The sequence below is a fragment of the Xiphophorus maculatus genome, chromosome 23 (genome assembly GCF_002775205.1).
Source record: "Xiphophorus maculatus strain JP 163 A chromosome 23, X_maculatus-5.0-male, whole genome shotgun sequence".
In the NCBI taxonomy this organism is placed as follows: Eukaryota; Metazoa; Chordata; class Actinopteri; order Cyprinodontiformes; family Poeciliidae; genus Xiphophorus; species Xiphophorus maculatus.
Window position 1 is genome coordinate 30,481,660 of NC_036465.1, and position 20,791 is coordinate 30,502,450.

At 39.3% G+C, this 20,791-nt stretch overlaps 1 protein-coding gene across 2 annotated transcripts in view; it reads right to left on the bottom strand.

Moving 5' to 3' along the window:
• Window positions 1-20,360, bottom strand: part of LOC102219971 (GDNF family receptor alpha-4-like) — a 51,932-nt gene extending 31,572 nt beyond the window's left edge. Inside the window, exons 1-2 of one of the 2 annotated variants that reach the window (XM_023328195.1) lie at window positions 20,254-20,360; window positions 19,870-20,162 (exon numbers count right to left, since the gene is read on the bottom strand). In XM_023328195.1, coding sequence (XP_023183963.1) covers window positions 19,870-19,909 — 40 coding nt within the window. In that variant the 5' untranslated portion in view covers window positions 19,910-20,162; window positions 20,254-20,360. Of the gene's footprint in view, window positions 1-19,869 lie in introns of both variants that reach the window. The other variant, XM_023328194.1, reaches the window with a different exon arrangement.
• Between the last annotated feature and the right edge of the window lie 431 nt (window positions 20,361-20,791).

The window sequence follows — 20,791 nt, forward strand, 5'->3', positions numbered from 1 at the left end:
AGACAATGAGTTATCAGGTTTAGAAGATGGTGACTTTGTCACAGATGAACAGGTTGGTTTGACTGACATTTTTCCCAATAAAAAAGGTTAGTCTTCAATTTAACCTGTCATTTGAAGACTGCTAGTGTTATAATCAGGTAATATTTGTCTGATATTAAACTTAGATCTCTAAGGGCCAAATAGATTTTCACATCCCTGTATAATAATTTGATGACATGGGTTATAACTACAGCCTTCCTCCTCAGGCTCTTCTAAAAACAGAGAGAAGGGATCATTAATATTCCAGATTATTACGTCAAGCCTGTTTCCTTCCAGATAAAAACCGTCAAATACAGAGTGACTCCTGGAAGGGTTAGCTGAAACTGATGTGATGTTGCACCATCCCATTCTGAAATACTCTGGCACATCCAGCTGTCATCTACATTTCACATAAATTTCACCCCAATTTTCATGCAAATCTGTGAATAGATGCAAATACTAATACAGCTTTCTATCCACTGTTTTCTGTGGGTTGATCAAGATGAACGTTAACCAAGAAAAACTATCACCATAGACAGAGTCAGTAAACCATAAGAAAACAGAAATTATGCAGGATAATTATGGACACCTGACAGTCTTGAAGAGTTAAAAAAAACACTTGATGAAAATGTGACATTTTGTTTCAAAGCCAGATACCTTTGGGAAGGTTTCCCTTAGCTCTATACAGAGTTATGCATTTTCAGGTTTTTGTTTATCATTACTATCATGACTGCTCTAAATATAAACGTTACACACATTTCATGTTAGGATGTATTTCTTTCTGTTTGTTTGTGAAGATTTTATTCCAATTTCAAATGATTTGTTGTGTTTAAAACAGATTTCTTGAAGATAGATGGAAGCAGGCCAAGCATTTGTTTGCTTTTATTTGACATACAAACACAGTTACATCTATTAAGAGGGTTTTGGGTATTACTAACGCTGCATTGTGTGGAGTAATTAAGAGTAGTAATGTAATAAGTGTATATATTTGTGTGTGTGTGTCGGGGGGGTGTAGGTGTGTGTGTGTGGGCGCGTGCGCGGGTGTGTGTATGTGTGTAATGTTAATGTAATATTTGAACTCTTCTTGAGTTCAAACATTAGTATTGTTGTTTCTAAACTAATATAAACTTGTTTTCTTTGCATTATTTGAGATCTGAAAGCACTGCATCTTTTTCGTTATTTTGACCATTTCTCATTTTCTGCAAACAAATACTAAATTTTTGCTTGGAATCTCGGAGACATGTTGTCATTAGTTCATAGAATTAAAGAATTTGACTTGCATCCCGTCATTGAAATATGTTTTGCCAGTTTCCGTAAAGCTTGGCATATGCTCAGAGGCATTTTGACAGAATGCCTCTTGTAACAGAGTCATTGTTGTGAACCCTGCTAGGTAGATACATAACAGCCGTGCGTTCATACCAAGTAATCATTCTGAATGGAAACCCTGAAAACCAAGTTCTGTCAAGTGGAGCTGAATAAGTTCTAATGGCAACCAGCTTTTTATCTTCTTAGTAATCAAGTGCTGCAAAAATAATGCAGTTCAAATATTTACAAGTAAGTTTTCCAATAAACTATCTCAGTGTAGTTGGATTTAGTTTTGGTGATCTACTGTGTTGATAACAATGACAACTTTCCATTGGTTGCACAGCAGCTCTGTGATCTCAGAGTGTGAAGGGAGTCACTCCTATGTTGACTTCCTTAAGACAGTCAATTTACATCCCAACAAATGCAGCCTATGACTGGTTCTGAGTGGTTCATTTATATGAACTGACCATATGACATATGAATATATTGCTACACACATCTCCTACTCATATGAAACAGAAATGCATGTTGGTCCATATGCTGCCAATTAAACTGATATATTAGTCTGAGAGACCCGGTCAGTCAGTATTCGATTGATTATTACAGAATTAGATCAATGTGGAAAATGAATCAGATGATCTTTATTGTTCCCAAGAGGACGTTCACTGGCCAGTGAGATGACGCCATGTTAAAGGAAACATCTTCATCACCATGCCATGGCACTTATAAAGAGTAGACAGTGGCAGGCAGTGCTTTGTTCCTGACTCCCTGATGACTTAGAACTGGGTCACTGAAATGGTTGTACCAAAGTGAACAAACAGAACGCAATGATTTTGTCCATTAGCAATTCTGCAATTACACTACTTGTCATTTTTCTACAAGCTAGCTGAGCTGCATGACAGAGTTTTAGGCCGTAAAATCATTGGCTGTTTGCCTGAGAAGCGTGTTCTTTAAAACACATTACTTTTATTTAGCAATCCCAGAGGATACAGCCACATCACCAGACAAGAGCACAGCACAGCGACAAAAAAAAATCATTAATTTCCATCAATGAAAATAAGAAATTATATTCTGTATTATTAGGTATCCAAAATGGCGATTAGACAAGGAAAATCAGGGAAGATAGATTTCAGTGTCATATTCTTCAGCAAATCCATCCATCCATCCATCCAGTTTTCCTGGGACTGTCCAGTTTGTTCTCTCAGTGAGTCATCCCCCACAGACCTCCCATCCAGATCAGAGTACCTCAGTTGAGTCCTTTAATGCAGATGAGCAGTAGCTCTACTGTTACATTTGTTCAGATGATGGAAATCCTCATTTTATCTCTAAGGGTGAGCCTAGCCACCATACAGAAGAGGTTTGAACCAGGATCTTTGTATTTCACTCCATATCCATGTCTCATAAGCAGAACACAGATAAATTGGTAATCATGAACTTCTCTTCTCAGCCTCATTCTTTCTTCACCACATCACAGTCCCCACTTGGATGTGAAGCACACCAGTACCTGTAGATGCCCATGATGGGCTGTTGAGGTTCTCAAATCAAACACCCTTCTCTCCATGACTATAACATCCTGTCCATGTACGGCACAAAAAGGGATCAGAGGTGAGACACAATGCCTCCAAGCTAAAGGTCTGATCCAAAGCCAGGAAGAAAACCACTGCACCGCTCTGAAATAAAATTGTATTAATTAAATTCATTTTTCCTGATAAATTCTAAAGCGATATTTACTTGACTGCTTTGTAAACATTCAGGTGAATAAAGTTCAATATCTGTGTTCAAGTTTTGGTTAGTGACTGTTAAGAATTTATCAAGTAATTAAATGTTTGCATTCATGCTCTTATTTTGAAGTTTCCTCTTCTCACATTCACACAAGAGACACAAAATAAAACACAGAGAACAAGACAAAAGCAAAAACATGATATATAAGATCATTACAGGCAAGGGTCACCCTGGACAGGTCAGCAGTCCATCGCAGGGCAACACAGAGACAGACAGGACAAGCAACCATTACACACACACACACACACACACACACACACTCACAACTAGGGAGAATTTAGAGAGACTAATTAACCGAACAGTCATTGCAGGGGGGGCGCGAGAAGCAGTATGGATGAAAAAAAAAAACAGTTAAACAAAAGTGTTTCACTGTAAAGATGGTTTGTAGTTTGTTTTGTTGCAACCTGCAGTGTGAAATAAACTTCAGTGGAGTTTGAAAACAAAATATGTGTATAAGTTTATGTCTGGTTGAACGTTGTGTGAGCCCAGTGGATTTTTTATTTCTTTTTGGGGGGATTTTATTGTAATCCATAGGGGCCCCAGAAAATCTTTGGGAACCACTGAGTTAAAGGGTTGTAGTCTTTGAAGGAAAGATATATTTTAAATTGAATTTAGCATGTTAGCATTAGTTTCTGAAAACTACTGTGTTGTACAGAGCTTTAGCAGAGCTAATGTTTATGATTAGTACTTTAGAGCACAACTAAGGTTTTAGTTAGCGGTGTCCTCCACTGACACATCCCATACCACGGCCAACTGGACTGGTCTCATAACTATTAGAGAAAAAAATGGCAATAAGGTTGGATTGGTTGGGCACACAGGCTGAGGGAAACTCAACAAATCATCATTTATGATTCCAACTAAATCACAAATGATAATAAAGGGAACCGCTGGATAAAATAAAGTAATTGTGGAAGCATACCTAGCTGAGTGTATTGAGTCACATTCATCAAAGTTCTGCTGAAAACTAAAGAAAGCACAAGAACATCGTTGTAGGTACTGACGAGGAAATCTTACCTTCAGAATCTGTTGAATGTAGAGGAAGATCAGCAAACATTATTCTACTAAACACAAACTGAAAGTTGTGGACTGGTCCGACAGAACCCTGACATCAGCACCAATAAAACCCATAACCTGTGGATAAAAACTGCACAAAACACGGCAGCCATCGCTCACATTGCATGTGAAGGACAGAAGAATGAATAGGTATTCATGTGAAAATATCGATCACTCGCTTCCTCGCAGTGAAGAAGCGTGATAAATCACAAAAGACAACTTCACCGATCACAGGCAGCAGCTTCAGCACCAGCTCTGTCTTTAATAATGATGCACTACAGCATCAATAAATCCTTAGGGCATTCATTCTGAGCTTGTGATATAATTACCATTAACAAACAGAAACAGCTGCTGCTGGCCTTTAGACTCCTACACTCTGTGCCACAACCTCTAGAACCCGACGGACCCACCGGTGGGTCCAGCTGCCACGTGACCTCGGCTCGCTCTGTAAACAAGGGCTTTACGTGCCTTTAATTATTTTTTTTTATTATTATCCGCTAAAAGAGGCTTTAATCTTTCAAAAACTATTCCGCATAAAGGTTTTGCCCAAAATGTTAAGATTTTAGACCTATTTAAAAACCGCTGATGAGATTTAAAGGTCTTCGGGCGATGACGCAACTGCCCGGAAAACACCGGATCCGCTGATCATCACGACCATTTTGTGTCTTCACGAGACAGTGGAAAGACTCTCAGAGCTTGGCACAAAATGTCGGCTATGCAAAATCATGACGTATTTTCCGGAACACGATCTAAACGCGTGCGTAATCTATGCGCTCTTTGTGCGCTCTCCGTGCGCTACTCAAATGCGCTCAGTGAATGGTTCTTTTCGGGATAGGTGTCGATGGGCGCAGTTCGAAGCATTCAAATAAGGTGTGTACAGCAAGAATTATCATTTCACTTGTGCGTTCTGCGAAAGAACAACGGTTTTTCGATTTGCTACGAGCGGAGCTAACTCTAGCAAAAATTAGCTCAACTGCAATGGCGCAGAGGAAGATGTCAGATGTGGAGGCGCTGTAAGAAATATTTCGGAGCGATGTGGAGCTGGAAAACTATTCTTATAGCCAGTGGGATTCGGAGGAGGAGGAAGAGGAGAAAGCCGGAGAGGAGAGAGCCGGAGAGGAGAGAACCGGACACAGCTGACAGACAGCTGACAGACTTGATCTCGGTGATCTGTAAGTTTCCCCCCCGCAATTTCACAACAAATATTTGATGTTTTGGTTCTATTTATTTATTTATTTATTTATTTGATTATATGCTTGTAATAACGGCAGGAAGTAAAACCATGTGGTTATTTGTTTATTTATGTTTTACTAAAATATGTTTTATTTTACTAGTAAGGATTTCATGTTTACTTTGTAATAAACCTCTAATTCTTCAAATACTTTATTTTTATTTATAGTCAAGTGGAAGCTGAACCATCAAGCTCAGATGGAGCTGAACCCCCCCCCCCCCCCCCCCCACCTCTCATGATTCTTCATCTTCTTTGAGGTAAGATGTCCATTATGCCAAAAAAATTGCAAAATTGTTTATTTGTTCTTGGAAATTACTTCAAAAAGTATTTTTGACTGTTTTACCTTGTTTCAATAAAAGTTTTCTATTTGGAGTCAAAGAAAGAGCTTTTAGTTCATCATTATTATACATATTATACTGTACATGATGGTACATTTTGCATATAAATGGGGTAAATGTCATGACCAATGGTTATATTATATGTAGAAAGTGTCATTAGATGGTAATAAGCTATTTAATTTTAACAAACCCCCAGTATTGATGTAATAAACACATTTGGCACATTTTTGGATAAATGTGCCAAAATGGCCTCTCCGCCTAAGAAATTTCTCACTAATACCATTCTAAAATAAATATGATTCATCTGATTGAGTCCAAATTTGGTATACTTTTACACAACATTTAGATTTAAAAGTCTGTACTACTTTTTTGTGCTATAAATAATATTTTGGTAGTGTTTTGCAATGTTTATTTCAAAGAAAATTTTGGCGAGGTTCAAAAAATGCAAAATATTTTGTATTTTGTCCCTAATATTTCAGGCAGGGTCAAAGCTACAATGGTGCTGACACCAGAAAACCATTCTATGACATCTTACCTTTACAGAGGTACCAAAAGTTTCTTCTTAAATCTAATAGCTCTGAGGCTATAAGTGATTTACTTTTGTGTGTTTTTGTCAGGCAGAAATTTATTTATACCCCCTTAGGGTCCAACAGGCTGTACTTAGTTTGAAGTGCAAAGCAAGAGGTGAAGCTTCTCCACAACGATGTTCCTCTCTTTTCATTCCAGCTGCCCAGCCTAGACGCTCTTCCTGCAACACCACACATTCCTGCTGCTCACACGTTTTCATATTTTGTTCCCAACAACTGTGTTGAGGACAAAGAGGAGGAAGAGAGCTTTTCTGGGTGAAAGTAATCCTGGCACTGTGATGAAAAGTGGACGTGATGCGTTTCACATCCTCTTTGGGATTGTTTGGAACCAATAGAGGAGTAAATGGTTAGTTAGAATAGCAAGAGATGGCAAACACAGTCGAATGAATAGAGGAAGAACAGACAGCCATCTCAAAAACTTTAATTTATCACAAAGGAGAGAGGAAAGAGGTCTCAGTAGGAATGACAGAACACAACAATAAGGAGTGGCTGACATAAAAAAATAAAAATAATAAAAAAATAAAGGCATAATCCCATCAATTCTGACTTAAATGGCATGTCAGTTTCAGATCAGTGGAGTCAACATGTTGGAGAGTGAGGTAATCAGTAAGTAAACAGAAAGCTAGTTCAATTATTCATTACAGAGGCACTGTGCTGTACTGTACAGCCAGAAATGGAGTCTTAACATACACCTGTTCTATCCTATTCATTCTGAAGTTCCTCTGCTGGCTCCATTACTACAGCTTCATATATCCAAGCACGTATCTGCAGAACTAATGCCTGGTTCACCACAGAGATCACACACACGACGCTAAAAACACTACGGCATAACGGGTTTGGTCGTGCAGTGTGTGGTGTGGAGCCAGATAGCAGGAGTAACACACCATACACACACACACACACAGATTTTACTCTCCAACAATCAGATATCATACAAGAAATCTCACAAAAGCCCTCGAGACCAAACGTGAGTTCATGGCAAACTGTGAAGAAGCAGTGGTGACAGTTTGTGGATTATATTTAACAGACAAAATTACACAAAGACGTCTCTGATGTCCACTAGGCTTTCTGATGCGCCACGGCAGTCTTCTTTATTTACAATTCCTCTAATTACAGAATGCCTTTATTCCTGGACAATTTTAACTTTTCCCTCACAATTTTCCAACTTTTTAAAATCAAAGAATATCCCAGTTTTCTCTTGTAAATAGTGTGAAAATCACCTTAAAATACTTTTTTGGTGGAAATGTACTGCTCAGTGACAATAATTCTCAGTTGTACAAATTCACTCACGAGAAAATAACTCCAGAAGATGACATTCTGCCAAAAACTGAAATGAAACGTTTCCCAACCAAAAGGTGAAAATCTAGTTTAGTTGTTGTTAAGGAGCCATTTCTGCATTTCTGTAAAAAAAAAAATTTCCAACTTATTTTTGATGCTTTCTTTTCCAGATTGCAATAACCTGCTGCCATTAACTCCTTTTTTTACCCGATTGTGTTTCTCTGTTTCTGTTAGGCATCTTTTTCTAAATATTCTATTTCACAGCTATAAAATACAGAAATGGATGTACTGTGTATCATTTAAAACCTGTTATTTCCTGTTTTCACGCTCCCTGCATCAAAATGAGTATGAAAGGAAATGTAAGAACTGATACATTTTTATTTTCTTTTTCCCTTACCTTACCATTTTCTGCTTTAATGATGCTCACCATATCAGTCTTTTCAATAATAAGGTCATGCAGCAGTGGAGTTTCCACTCCTGATGGCTTCCTTCATTTCTGATGGCTGAATTGTGAAAAGCTCACCCTGAAACCCGACTGAAGCTGAGGAGAGGCAGGCTGTGTGTTTGCAGCCTGTGGTTACCGGACATGTGAGGGCGCCTGCATGGACTTTGGCTCCACTTCATGCGCTTCCTTACTAAGAGCTGAAGTTGAGAGCTCGTAATTGGAGTCTGAGTGACCTTTTAACAGATCACAAACTTCAAAACACTTGTAAAATTAGTTCTGGAGCACCAGGGTAGGTCAACCACTCTAATAATAAAAAAATTTAACATGTGGAACACAGTGCTGAAAAATAACAATATAAAGGCATAAGAACTTCTGCTCTTGACACCACTTTGTTATAAATGTAAATTCTGTTGCGACACCTCCAGGCGCTGCAACCATCTTCTGATGTCCATTTATTTCTCATTTTGTTCTTATTCATTTCTTTATCTTTGTATATTATGTATATACACGCAACCTGCATCTTAACTCGAGTCGAGCAAATCTCAATCTCGTTGTAATTTGTTGATGACAATGACAAATAAATCTTATCTTATCTTATCTTAATTGGCTATTTTATACCTCCAACTCTTAGGAGTTTGTGCCTTGATTCCTCATCATTTTTGCACAGAAGTCAGTCACCTGCAAAGCTCTTATCACATATCCCAGACATTTAGAGACTCTGAATCACATATCTAATTTCCCCCACTTCCTTGTTTATAAGACACAGTGCTAATAGAGGGGCCATGATTAGTGTAATTATGATCAAAGACCAATATAATGGATGATGTCAGGATGATTGGAAACATCCCACACAGTGATGAATGCCTTCTCCTGTTGGGTTGCTGTGTACTGAGCAAACTGCAGCCTCAAGTAAAGTGGCTGAATGGGAGAAGAAAAGAATTGGGGAGGAGGGATTCAGCTGAGTCCCTCAGCTCAGATACAGAGGGTGGCCTGATGTAAACCAGCCCTTCAGATTGTCAACATGTGTTCATGGATTATAGCAAACTGTAAAGGCATCCAAGGTGCCTTTACAGAAACATTAGGCGCTATGTTGCCTAGGGGTTGCCAATAGTTGTGTTCTGTTAATTACACCCTGATCCAGCTTTATGAATGTTCTTTGTCTTGTGCACAACATATGAACTCAACCTGCTTGGGCTGGCAGCCCAAGAAGCCTTTACTTCTAAAAAGGAAACCTGGTAAAAAAAAAAAACAGCCCCATTCTTCAATGCTTTGCTTCATACACAGGTTAGGTGCAGACATTTTTGTGGAGGCAACACAATCAGTCAATTATAAAACATTCATTCCAATCTGAGTATTATCTCTGACTCTGAACTCATTGCATCTCATTCTCCAGGAGCTGATGGAGCGCTCAACAGTTCTGGACCGGAGGCTTTGGCGCACCCTTGTTGCAAGATGGCATTCTGCAGGATTTCCTCCTGCTGGCCCTCGTTCAGAGAGGAATGAAGACTTCTGATTGCTTCAACTGGAGAAATGTTCCCCGATTTGAAAATCTTGCCTTTTGTAATTCCAGTGTGGCAGCAGAGTGTAGATTCAGCCACTAGCTCAACACCAAAACTTTGAGATGTTTGATTAAACACAAGAGGGTGAACAATTAATGTCATGTTCATAATTTATGTCCTTTAACAAATATGTTTTACATATTTGGTAAAATGATGATTGTGTTGTGACAGTACGATATGAGACAGATAATCTGTGATAATCGAGTCCTTCCACCTCCTCCCTGTGCTGCCACTGCCGTCTGATAAGAGCACAACCAAAAACAACCAATCAGAGCCAGGAGAAGGGTCTTAGCGCTGTCAATCAACCTCATGTATTCATTGTATAATGTGCTAAAGGTGGGAAAAAAATAGTTTATCCATCATAATCTGTGGCCATTCTAACCAGCTTGAGCATTTGAGGCAGGCTTTGCACTTAAGACCCGTTTTATCCACAGCACTTAGAGGGCAGAATAAAGTTTATTCCATTTCCAAAACTCAAACAGTCTGGAAAAATGTAAAAGATGGATAAATGCTTCTGGTTGAGCTTATGAACAGCTGAATACAACAATGATCGACTGCCACATGTTCATCTGCATGAAGGTTTTTGCCATCATTACATTGGATGCTTGTGGTGAAATCAAAGATTAATGTTTCAGGCTCCAAAATGATAGATGTGAGCTCTGGCTTCAAAAAGGTGCCGGTTCTTTGTAAACCAGTAACTTTTCAGGCTGTGGTTCAAATATTCATATGCAGCCTGACATACATGATCGAAACATAGTTCAGATACGTACTATTAGGTAATTGCTCAAGTGGAAAACAACTGCCCAACACTGCCATGAAGGTCACATAGATATAGAAGAAAGCATGGCTGTTCAAATATTTGGAAGATTAATAAATCTAATAATAAAATAAATGATGAATATCCTCCAGTTTTGAGCAGCAGGACAACCTAATAATTCCAGTACAACATGGAACAATATGGTTCTGTCTGGAGGCTCTGGGTCTGAAGGGGCCACAGATTACTGCTGCATGTTCCACAAATTGTTTGGGTGCAATATGTCTGAGTGGTACAGATTAATACAGCTGAGCTGCTGAGAATATTTATGCAATAAAAACCAAAAGAAATACAAACAAAAATGTATTTCAACATGAGAGAGCAGAAAACCACCAAGTAGCCAAAGATAAATGAAAAAAAACACATTTAGTTATTTGCCAAAGCAGTGTAGCGCTCCTCAGACCTTTGGGATTTAACATAAATTTCTCCAGACCTGATGTATGACTCATTCGAAATATTTTGCATTTTCTTTGTCTTATTGTTGGCTGATAAGGCAAAAATGCATCCACAAATATCTCAGGGAATGCAGTAACGCAGTGAGCTTCACTACTTCACCATATAACCGTGTTAGTTTGTCGGAGGTCTGTTCTGTTTTCACATGGAGGAGGAGCCATCTTGTCTTGGCGTCATGTCAACTGGCCGTACAATATTCTCCTCACAAGAAGGAGAACCAGTCACAGTCGCTGCTCACACCTGGGAGATAGAATCATAACATCCTTGTTCAGTCACAAGCTGAACTTCCACTTTCATCCAAACAGAACTCAGCAACGGAAACCAGACCTTAGCTCAATAAGCTTCAGTGTTAAATATGACATTAGTTATAGTTATCAGTGTTTCTGTTTGTGGGGAGTTAAAAAACATCTCTCCTAATTTGTTTTGCTTTGAGTTATTATTATTTAGGGTTGGGGACAATATAGTAACCAAAAAAAGAAAATAGCTGTCATTTTATCATTGAATTTTTATTTATTGTTGATGATAACTGAACTCCAGGTTCATGACCTTAGGGATTTTTTGTGTCCATCCCCTGATTGGTACTTCTCAGTAACCTTTTCTTTGACTGGTTGGAGTGGTTAGTCTTCATGGAATGGTAGCCATGGTTACTGAAAACCAGAGAATGGACCGTCCAGAACCAGATGTCTTTATTCTACAATCACAATGAGAGGAATGGAGATCACCTGACTGCAGTGAGACGACATGCATGCACCAATTGGCAGGGACTCTGTTGAATTAGGTCAGTCACTTTAAAGGGGATGAATATTAAGGTAATCACCAACTTTATGTGTCAAATTTGGATTTAATTGTCATTATTTTGTAGAAACCAGATTTCACTTTGACATTGAAAGGGTTTTTTGTTTTGCCAAAAAAAAAAGCCTAATTTTAAAGGTCCTAATTGATTTGTAAAAGCTATTAAAAATGTTAAATATCCAAAGGAGAGATTTTTTTTTCTGGAAACTCCAAATAGCCAGGCATTTTTTTTCCTTTGTGTACATACAATGTTAACACATTAAACCACAAAAATTTTATGCATTTAGTCCCGGAGTGCCTGAAAGGTCTCGTTTTGCTGCCATAAAGAGAATAAATGCACAATGACTGAAAACTACTTCGAACTCCAAACATCCCGACTGCAAAAATGCAGTAGAAAGAAAATCTGTCAAACAGCCAAGAATTGCAGCTGTCAGGGGAACGGAGTGAGAAGCAACAACAAAAGAAAAATCTTGTCAAAGAAAATGGTTCCGAGTTTCACAAGCTATAGAAGAGAAAATGACTGCTGGAAGAGCAGAAGTAAATGATGGTTTTATGTTTTCCTATTTCAAACACTTTGGATTACTGTGATTTGAGTAAAGTTTCCAAACAAGATCTGGAAAAAAAATGTTTTGGTTATTGTTACTCAAACGCTAAGCTTTTTATTTATCTGGTTATTGCAAAGAATGGGTTGGATTTTAACTGTTTTAAAATGTTCTCATGCTGTTTAGATCATACATTCAGACAGAAACTGTTCCGCAGCAAGAGAGAACCGTCCAATTAGGACACCATTATGAACACCAGCAGACCTGTGATGGGGACAGACGCTGAAAGGTCTGAAAAGACTTTCAGAGGCATGAGTAGTGGAATCATGAGCGAGCCATAGAGCGATTCACATAAATATCTTCTATGAAGACATCCTGCTTAGTTTGATGTATAATACTCAAGTTATTATTATCATTTTTTCCCTTCTGCTCTGATGCAAGCTAATATTAGCTAACAATATCTGGAAGTGTGGTCATTCACTTCCTCTGCTGCTATTAAAAAGACACAACCACAGACAATTCTGAAACAGCTCAGAATCTCAACATCACAATTCAAACCTCCTCATTCTGTTCACTGATTGGCCAAGATGAAATGCATCCTGAGAAACTGATGAGCTCAGTGGAAGAAATCCCAGTAGGGAGATAAGTACTGAGCAGAATTATATTAGAATGCAATGGCCAGGCTAACCCGTTAGCACAAGCCCAATCATGTTACCCTTCACCATGTCGTGAAGGGTAACAACACAGAACAACAATAATTCAACAACATGGCTTAGTGTATCTTCTGGAAATCAGCTGTGCTTTAATTATAACCTCAAACTATACAATCAGCCAAAGTTCAAGTGACAGTAAATTGAAATTAGCTGGTCCTCAAACAGAGGTTTCTGTTTGAGGACCAGCTCCAAAACTCCAGAGATTCAACATGGTGCAGAGTCACCATGTTGAATCCCTGCAGTTTTGTACGTGACTTTTCCTGGTCTATCACGAGACGCTCTGCACAGACCATCCATCAGAACACCAGGGGGATGTTTTGTAACCTTTGCAACCTATAATTTAACCTATGATGATTTCCTATATGTTAGTCATGGTCTACTGAAAGGAAAAGTGGTTTTATTACTTATTACTACCAGCAGGAAGTCACTTAGAGTTATTCTGGTTGATCAGAGGACTTAATCGTTCATATTTCATTCTAGCCTACTTGCCTAAATTAGAGTAAATGTAAAAGGCATGTAAAACAATTTTTTCAGTAAATAATAAACTATGAAATTCAATTACACAATGTGATTTAACAGCTTTACCACTATGACATTATGACATCTGAAATGGGCAGCTAGGCAGGGAAATGAACTGAAATACAAGTATATCAGTGTGAAAGGGTTTGCTTGTTGGTACAAAATGGAAGTAGGAAAGTATGAAATGGCAACGTGTGTATTAAACTGGGGGTGATTGCTGCCAAAGAAACAAACTGATTCAGAGTCAAATAATTTTTTTTACCTTCAGAAAGACGTGTGGTTCAATTGTCAAAAGTGTTTCAAAAGTGAAAATGTGAACGAAAAGGCAAAGTGTTTATTTTTCTCCACAGATAATGAATGTTCCCTCAGAGACACTCTGCTTCACACGTTACACAACAAGCAGACGTCTGAAGCTGAGAACTTGAAAACATTTGTAGGATTTAAAGAACAAGCGGAAATGGAAGTCAGTGGTTCCTGCTGCCATCCCAAATCTGTCAGAGAGACTAACTTGGTATTGTAGGTCCAGCCACAGATCTGAAGCCAATTTCTGACACATCTGTCACTATGATAGCAGATGGACATGAGGTCAAGCCTTGGCCCAGACCTTCACCGCAGAGAGCAGAGGTACCTTCAGGGACCACTGACTCGGGGCCGGAGTCGAGTTGAGATAAGGACACACTCGCAGACGCATCCCCGCACGCAGCATAATGTTTGTTCACACACTCAACAAACACACAGTGAAGGCAGCAGCAGCCAACACACCATCTGCTTTCTCTGTGTTTGAGTTCCAAATCCCAGTTATCAACAAACCACACAGAAGACCTCCAAACTACTCCCCCAGACACACCGATTCCCTTTGAGAAGCATGCGGCACACACACACTCATCAGCAGGCACACACGGCGAATACACTCCTGCTTCCAGATCAGATGGAAGCAGGTGGATGGAAGCCTCGTCCGCTGCTCATTTTTCATTAAATGTAACAGAAGAGGGAAGATGGATTTCCTCACTTCTTTCACCAAGTTCATTCCCCTCACTCACCTCTAATCCTCTTCATCCTCACTCCTCCCTCTAACCGGGTCTGACCCGGGATGATCGCCTCGCCATCCGACTCCAAGCTGCTTCTTTTTTTTTCTTTCCACACTTATCATCAAAGCAGCTTTATGATACTCATTTCACTGGCCTCATTGCTTTTCATGGACGTCATCATCTGTCACCAGCGATCAATAGAGATAAGACGTCCTCTCTCAGTCTCAATCTCACTGTCTGCTTACTGCAATGGCCCCTGTTGTTCAAAGCATGTTCCCCTGCAGTGCAGTGGGATAATCGTCAGAAATAAGTGTTTCAAAGGTGAGGCGGCTTAAAGAGCAGAGCCAAAACCGCCCGACATCTGTGTGTATGAATATACGTTCTTGTGTGGGAGAAGAGTTTTCTTAATCATTTTGGCTTTTTACCCAAAGCAAGTAATGAAAAAGGAACAACACACACACACACACACGCACACACGCACACACACACGCACACACACCCACACGCACACACTACAGTAGAGTAAGAACTCATGCTGTGTGAATGAAATTCTTTAACTTCTAAATTAGGAGCCATAAAAGGAAGAGGTGCTGAGGAACAATTTATGCACGGGTTTGGAGTGTTGGAGTGTTAGGACAGATGTCTTTCTTAAAAATAAATGAGTCGCAAGATATTTGATAGCACAGAAGAATCCTACTGCTTTGAGGAAGCTTATTCTGTCATCAGGATGAGAGTGAAAATAGTGCAAACTGAGTCTGCTTTATGTCTCAAAAGGTCCCTAAGATGAAACCAGCTGTTAATGAGTAAAAGTCTGTGGAAACAAACAGGGTTCAAACTAAACAGCTATTGAAATCAAGCTAAAACTCACACAGCCACAGGAAGTCGCCATGTTCTTTTCCAACATGTCTTCTCATATGGAACAAACACCTCTGGCTCCTCCTGCATATTGGAAAGTAAGAGGTTCCATCACACTGCCTTGGGGTACACCAGGTATGGGCACATCCACAAGGGTTCATGGGTTCATTCACACCAGCCCTGTTTCATCTGCTTTAATCAAACTCTAGATTGTTTACCATGAAAGTCCAGTTGGTTTATAATATGTTTTAAGATATGATGTGATTATGATGTCATTAGTTTAAATCAGAGGTGTCCAAATTTTCTGCTCCAGAGGCCAAATCTGTCTAATTAAATTAAATTAAAATGCAAAAAATTGGGTTTATTGTAATTTTTTTGTTTGTTTTGTTTTACTTGCTCAATAATGAACAGTTTTTATGAAATCTGTGTACCACTAGAGATCCAAAACAAAAGCACTTTGAATGCTTGCTTTATTTTCACATTTTTTGAATTCATCAATTTTCTATTTTGAGAGCTAATTTTTTACCATTTTCGACTTGTGGTCTGGGGCCAAACAGATATCATTTCAAGGGCCATATCTGGCCCCTGGGGCCACACTCTGAACCTTCATGGTTTAGATGGTCTGTGTAACAACCAAACCATTTGGAAGTACCTTATGATCATATGATGCCTGGAATGTTGATTTAAAATGATAAACTAGAATCTCAATTTCTGTAAGGATTTAGTCTTTGAATCATAATGCCAGTTACTCTGTTATGAAATGATTATATATGATCAAGTTTAAATCATTTTTATTCCCTATTTAAAGGTTTAGTTTTCTTTTAAGCAAAGTTATGAAAACAAATAAATATATGTATGGTTTTGCTCTTTTTGGATAGTTTGGTAAGTTGAAGATTAAACAACCTGAAAAAAGTGATCATCTAAAAGTTGAATTCATGCAGAGATATTATGTGCTGATGCTCTCTGGGAGCAGCTCTGGGTTTTCTTCAGGTTTTGTCTCACAGCAAAGAACAAAACACAAGGAAGGTGATGAGAGATCCTAACAGTGACGGACTACGTAACGGCTGCTGATCTGGTTTGTTGCCCTGTGATGGCCTGGTGAGGCTAACGGGTGTAGAAAAGGAACCGAGAGATGGATGGAATGTTATGAGCAAAAAACTACTGCATTTAATGACTTCATTAAGTAAGAAAATGATGCAGTTTGATTTCTAGATGTGTACCGATCCCAGAAAGAAGTGATCTGAAAGAGAACCAAATTAAAGTTTCTGTGCTACATGAAATATCCATGAAAACAATTACACAAAAATCTCCATTAAAACATGAGGTTACAGTTCCTTAAAAAGTGGGGGTTAGATTTGGCCATTGTGGCTCTCCGCCCAGGGTGCCATCCCATCAGAGGGCAGCAGGAGAAACACAGATATCTGTTTACTGTACGGTGAGCAGATATCGTTTAAAATCCACTTTCTGCAACATCTATTTGTTAAAACAGAAAAAAAGCATTTTAATTATTAGCAATTAGATTGATGGAGAAATGTCCAGATGCATGAAAACCCAGCCGACTGAATCAGATGTTAGTCAGAATTCTTAGTATTATCAGACATGTAGTTAAAATCTCATCTGTGTTTATTAATTGGTTTCTGCATGTGGAGAAGGAAAGCATAACCCAGGGTTCCATTTATGCCAGACGCTGCCCTGCTGATCCAGCCGGTCCAGAGACATGAGGACGTTTAAAGGGGAACCAACGCGGAGTGATGCAGACCTGTTTGCTGAACTGCTACACTCCCAAAGTATCAGTATCACTTTATGTCCTGGAAAACTCCCAGGAGGCGTCTACGCAAAGTGAACCATGTTACGAATTCACTCCAACCCCCTAAAAATACACACAAACACGCACACCTGTCTGAGCGCCGATAAGACGTCAAACACCGCTGCTCCAAATGTGTTTGCACACCGGTGTCGGTTGACTGCACTTCCTCATTGAACGACTTGAACAATTTATTCTGACGCGCAGCTGAATCCGAGGGGGAATTTAGATTGAGATTGAAAAAAGGAACGAGTCAGACACGACCTGAAAGCCTTCAGGGAGAGAACCGAGCGTGGAGGGGGATAGGGGGCTCTGAGGGGGGCAGACCTGGAGATACATGAGCCTGTCACTCAACGTCCCAGCATCAGAACACGCTGGACAATCATTAACAGGACTAATGAACACAGAAGGGCCACGCCGCAGTACAGAACAAGCTCTCGTTTAAATCCACCGTGGGAGAATTTCATTAGTTCTGCTACGGCCCTGATAAAGGCGCTGACCAGAGAGCCGGCCGCCTGCACCTGGAGGACAAACTGAAAACACCAAGCAGATGGAGCTTTATGTTTTTCTTCTATTTTTCTTCTTTACTTTTTGAGAAAAAATATCTTTAAAAAAAATCCAATGAGATAATAAACAGGAAATGATGGTAAATTACATACAGCTGGACTAGTGAATCACTGACCCTGTTACCATTACACAACACAATTTTCTGAAATTCAGCTGAACATAAACTCTGCCTGGTGGCCAAACACAAGTATGAGAGATATTCTTTATATTATTATTTATAATAGAAAGAATCCCACGGATGTTAAGATTGTTTTTTTTTTTCTTTATTCGCATGACCAACAAAAGGTCATCTCAATCACACAAAAAGTGGAAAGAAAATCAATTAAATTTAAAAAGCTTTTCTTTGTTTTTTTCTGGAAGCAAATTTGTCTTTTAAAAACCAATCAGCAACATCACATACGTCCAGTTTTCAGTTCGTCTTAAAGCGTTGGAGTTGAACAAATATTTGGCCGTGGCAGGTAACGTGTCCAAATGCGGCACAGCTGAAAAATCCCCTCTGACTCTATGTGATCTTTCTGATGAAATAATCAATAACCCCCCACCACTCCTCCAGAGCCCATTCGGAGCCATACAAACTGGCTCTGTGTTTTTTTTTTGTTTGTTTTTTTGTAAGAAACTGTTTCATCTTTTGTGTTGCCTTAAGATATTAAAAACTATCCAGCCACCTTGAATTATGAGTCTGAATATTTGCTCATATTTTCTGCATCTGGAGCCAGATAATTGCACTGAATTTGGACCAGCAGCATCTACCTGTAAACCTGTTCCAGACTGCAATGTGAAATTACAAAATGGTTTCTGCAGCTTCAACCACGCCTATTAAATATGGTATGATAGCCATTCACAGCTCATTGTTTTTTTGTTTTGTTTTGGGGTTTTTTTGTTTTTTGTTACTGTTATTATTAATTTCTCCCAGAGTTTGAAGTCTGGAACACACACAGACATGGAGTTGAGCTCAACAAGCTGGTCCTCAGGATCACGCTCGCACCCACAAGGAATTTATCTCACTTTATTCTAACAAAATGCAGCATTTCAGATAAAAAAAACTTTTTGTTAAATGGATCTGAAATTCTCAAGAAGTGCAGCTGAACATGTGGTGCAAATCAAATCCTCAGGAGATCCGACTTGTTGTTCAGATGAGATAAAAGGCCCTGCCCTCCGGGAGAAAATAAGAGCCTCATCGAGACCTTTAATCAGACAAAATTGGACTTGAATTGAAATATAAAAAAGGAGACTAACTTCTGAAAAGCTTCAAAAAATTCAGAGATGTTTTACTGTATCCATGTTCCCTCTGGAGAGGAAGAAGGAAAAAAGGATAAACTCTAGAACAGGAAAAAGTTAATTTATTTTTTTTCTATAGCTTAGACAAGATTTTCTTACGGAAACTATCCATAAAAATATTTTATCCTGAAGGTGTTACAGATCTTGTTCCATCACTAAAGCAAGATTAGAGAATTGTGTTACTTTTACATCTGCAGATATTCTCTACGTTTTTCAGGAAAAAGGGAGAAAAATATGTTACACTCCTTTATAATCAAAGTAACAGATAACTAATGCATGATATATATATATATATATATATATATATATATATATATATATATATATATATATATATATATATATATATATATATACATATATATATATATATATATATATATATATATATATATATATATATATATATATATATATATATAAAGAATGAAAGATTCTTTCTTTGTTTCTTTTTTCTTTATATAAAGTGCTACTGGTGTAATTATTGTGCATCCAGCTGGGTGAACTGGAAGGAACTGGTAGGAACACTCCCTCCCAGTTACCCTGACATCTGACTGATTGACCGGTTGATCAGTGAGGAGCTTTCAGCTGGAAGGGCGTAGCCTAGTGGCGTTTAATGTAAATATATTTACAGTCTGTCTCCCACTAAACCACAACCAGAAACTAACCTCTGACTCTAAAATATATTCACATTGTTGATCTGAAATTTCCTACTGAAACGCGGGAAAGTCCCATTTATTCTCCCTCTGAGGAGAGAGTCCAGAAAAAGGGTCCAGAATGAAGTTTGGATCAGAAAGCAAGAAGACAAGTGAAGTTTGCTTTCAGTGCTCATGTCTGGTAAAGTTGTAAGGAGCCGGTTTCTGTTTCTGGTTCTGGTCTGCAGAATCACAGCAGAGAGCGACTCTTACCTGGGAGGAGAAAAGCGAGCAGGAACCCCAGAAGAACCATGTTGGTCGCGTTCGGGACGCCCGGTCAGAGGGCTCGGGGAAGGGGGGAGTACAGGACTAGTGAGGAGGGACGGGAACACTTCCAGCAGCTCCGCTTTGCGCGCCGCAGAAAAACGCGCAGCCGGCCGGCGGACACCTATCCGTGGGTCCGTTTATCCTCCGCCTGCAGCGGTCTGCTCCCCCCGCCCCCGAAGTTCTCAATTCCGCAGATGGAGAGAAGGAGAAGCCTCGGAAGAATAGTCTCGAAGTGCACTCTGGAGAGACGAAGGCAGTTTCTGAGCGTGTGTGTGCGTGTGTGTGTGCCAAGGCTCCAGCGATCCCACCGCGCTGCGCTGAGATATCTACCCGGCTGGGTGGAGGAAACGTCGGGCGTCACGGGCTGCAGCTCCGCTCACTGTCGGTCATCACGACGCGGCTCCTTCCGTGGAGAGCTCCCGGTGCTTTCTGCGATCATGATGCTGACAGGCAGGGGGAGGCTGAGGTTATTAACTAGTGACATCCCTTCTTCCTCCTCCTCCTCCCCACAGATCATCATCATCATCTTCACCTTTAGGGGCAGTCGGATGCAAACAGTGCCTCATTGAGGTCATTATAATGGAGCAGTCTGACTGCACCAAGATTCAGGATATAATAACACAAACAGTTCAGACTTTTATTCAGAAGAAGAAAAACTGAAAATTACTGATCAAATACTTTGTCTCAGTCCATTTATGTTCCTGTCGGTTGAAACAGATTGTCTTTTCTGGTGTTTGTAAGGTCAGTTTATTTATATAGCACATTTTCAGCAACAAGGCAATTCAAAGTGCTTTGCATGAGTTAGAGGAAATGCAAACAAAATAACAAAAGACAGGCAAGAGAAAATAAAAGTATAAAAAGTTTACAA